This window comes from Aphanomyces astaci, assembly GCF_000520075.1.
Source record: "Aphanomyces astaci strain APO3 unplaced genomic scaffold supercont1.107, whole genome shotgun sequence".
NCBI lineage: Eukaryota > Oomycota > Saprolegniomycetes > Saprolegniales > Verrucalvaceae > Aphanomyces > Aphanomyces astaci.
In genome coordinates, this window is record NW_009798370.1 from 133,296 (window position 1) to 136,571 (window position 3,276).

The 3,276-nt window shown below is 45.0% G+C and overlaps 1 protein-coding gene across 1 annotated transcript; it reads right to left on the reverse strand.

Moving 5' to 3' along the window:
- Positions 1–2,551: 2,551 nt before the first annotated feature.
- H257_17452 (hypothetical protein) lies at positions 2,552–3,243 on the reverse strand (the record flags this gene model as incomplete). The annotated part of the gene is made up of 2 exons (XM_009846251.1): positions 2,552–3,091; positions 3,148–3,243. The coding sequence occupies 2 exons, from the start codon at positions 3,241–3,243 to the stop codon at positions 2,552–2,554; spliced, it is 636 nt and encodes a 211-aa protein (XP_009844553.1).
- Positions 3,244–3,276: the final 33 nt, after the last annotated feature.

The window sequence follows — 3,276 nt, forward strand, 5'->3', positions numbered from 1 at the left end:
ACTGTTCAAAGTCCTTCCCCCTTGACTGCATTGAATTCTAGACTGTACTATGAGGGGGCGCGAAGATGCATTCATAGCGCAAATACACAGCAAATCAACCTGCAAATCTCACAGCATTGCATCATATTCTCATTAAAGCTGGGATTTTTTGAAGTCACTATATTGTTGGCATCATCCCCCAAAGTTAACAAGGTTTCGAGGTTATGATCTCCGGAGAATTGACATCGAGACTACCACAGTGTAATTCGCAAAGTGCTATGGAGATTGTATGTTTTCACTTCTTCCTCATCCATAAATCACCTAACACAAAGCACATCTTCCTACGCCCGGCCAACATTATGCCACACATCACCAACTACTACGTAGTATATAAAATATGTTACCAACTGAACGCAGCCCCAATCCAAGCTATATTTTGTACATAACGTTACATATAATAGCGATGTAAGCCATGTACTTGATTTGGGGGGCGGACAGGGGGCTTTATTGCGACGTATTAATTTTGGTGCTTTGAAATACATTATTGACAGAATACTTGAGTTTATATGAATAGTAGTTGCGCAGCCCTAACTTGATACTATCACTAAGCCCTTCGTCGACGACTCGAATCCGATTGTTCCCGTAATAAAAAATATTCTACGTAACGATACTACCGGTACCCATACAACCAAGTGAAGTCTACGCGTAGCTCACTGAAAGGTGGGGGAAATAGGTAGTTACTTGTATATAGATTGATGCTTCGACAAAATTCGACGAATAAGGAACATTTGTAGTTGTCGAAATATATTTTTGTGTTCGTGTATGTCACTGCCACAAACAGTAACTGTAAGTCTAGCGAATTAAAAGCACTTCAAATAAAACAAGAGCATCCATCCGACAACGCTATGAAGCTGGAGACACAAACAACGTTAACTCACATTGCTCATTGAGATTGTCAAATCGATTCGAAATTGGAGCCACCAGCAGTACTTACTCGAATTACTACCTGGTACCTGCAATGGTACAGCTTACGTTCAATACAAGTACTATTAACAATACTACTACTACAGTAAGGGGAATAGGATAAAAACTTGTGGCCATTTGACTTTTTACTGGTGGTCACCGAAAATGTCATGTGTTGGTGTTTTGCTCGTGGTTAAACTGTGGAACTTAACGAGAATTGCTTGGGCATGTCTAGGCTCATGCGTATCGACGATTCGAAGTGTATGGTATGGCCAGCACTACAGCTCACAAAGTAAAACTATAACACGATTACCTTTGCAAAGATATAGGGCCCACGGCTTGTTTGCTTGTTTTACGTTAGCTGGAGTGATATTACACTTACTGGGCTGCTTGACTATGAAGCAACAACCCAGTAATGCCCACTGAGTAAAACTCCACCACACCATTTAACCACGAGTGAAGCCCCATATCTACCTCTACCTGAACATCCATGAGCAAAACCCCAAAACACCACTAGTGAAAAACTGCCTCCCCTACAGTACGTAGCATTCACCATTGGTACGATTAACGGTGAACAACGTTGTGTGCCTTTGTGTTTCACGTTAACGATAGGATGTACTTATCGTAGCAAGCAATTAGTCCCACCCACTTACTCAGGGACGTTTTAGGTCAATAGTACCAAATTCCCTGAGTGAGTGGGCATTTGACCATTGAGTGGGTGTGTCACCCACTCACTCGGGGAATTGGTCCAAACTCGACGTTATAGTAGTTCTCCTCTTGCAGCAGCTGCATGGCCCACTCAACCCAACATCAGGCAAACCCTCCAAAGGTCATACCCATCGTGCGGTGTGATACGACGAACAGAATTAACGTTAGTACTACGTAGTACTGTAGTGTACTGGACGTGACAGAATTAACATATGAATAGGTGTGCCGTAATTACATCTGGGGCGTAAAGGTTTGCAAGTAAGCTTACTATTAATATTAATACTATGTAGTGGTAGGTATGGTTCGTGGCGGGACTGTGGAGGTGGTGCAACTTGACTTGCTCACCATGTATCCGTCACTTTCGTCGTCCTCAACCAAGTTGTAAACTACCAAGGTCCCAGATACTCTCCTACTCAAACTAAGTATAACTTCAATTTATTCTCTTTTCTTGTTGCGTATATCTGTGACGTTGGGGTTTCGATTCCCATTAACCAGGTGAAACAGAGAATTTAGTAAGTTCGCTAGGTGACCCACCTTGCTACGCATACCGTGTCCAGGTATGAACTTCGTATACTGTACTGTACGTATAGTACCTACTAGTCACTTTGGTGTGGCTATACATAAACACCACAGGGAACAAGTCCTCGGACGGGGTGTTCTCGAGATTATTCATTCACGGCAAATTCAACATGCCCCCGAGTCCGCTGAATCGTCACCACGACGCTCATATTCAATTTTGATAGGATGTTGAGGTGGTCGCTTTTTCACGTAATGGTCCCAGTAGCCTGCCTGGTCGTACATGTATCAATAGCATTTCGACGAGTGTCGGAAGTGATGTCGATTTCGCTCGGGCCAAGATCAATCAATTCGACACCGACCAATTGAAACGTCAACGCAAATTCTAAATGTCCCCTTCACTGGCTTCGTGGCAACACCACATTGCCACATTGCCAATCTTGAACGACCCAACTCCATCGATCTCGAGTTGTTGGATAAATTGATGTCTGGACCGTGGGTTTCCCGTCAGTGGCTTCGTGGCAACACCATATTGCCACTTTGCCAAGCTTGAACGACACAACTCAATCGTTCTCGAGTTGTTGGATAAATTCATGTCTGGACTGTGGGCGTTCGGGTCCCATCGTACGCGTATCGCTTGCGCTTGGGCCCACTTGTCCATCTTCAAGTACTCCAGCATCGCCGCAAACTCATCCTGCTCGGGTTCGGTCAATCCATCCAACGGCATGATCTTTCCAGTGCGTAGAAAGAATAGCACACGTCGAAACAGAGTCGGGTCCAGGTCCAGAAAGTACCCCTCGCCTCCTTCCGGTTTCCACTGGCCAGACCGGAGCAACGAATGAATGTAAGTGCCTTCCCCACGCAAAATCGTGTCCTTGGACGTTTGGAACGTCGTGCCACCCACGTTCAGCGTGATAATGTCGGGCTGGTTGTGGAGATTTTGTGTCGAATTCGGTCTTCGAGCTCGGCCCACGCAGCCACTTTCGTCTCAAAGGCCTTGGCTTCAGCACTCACTTGGCTAAACGTATTGCGAATGGCTATGGTCACTTGGGTGGCAGATTCCAATGACCTTGTCATGATAGATGCGCAAATAATGCCAAGTGAGTAACA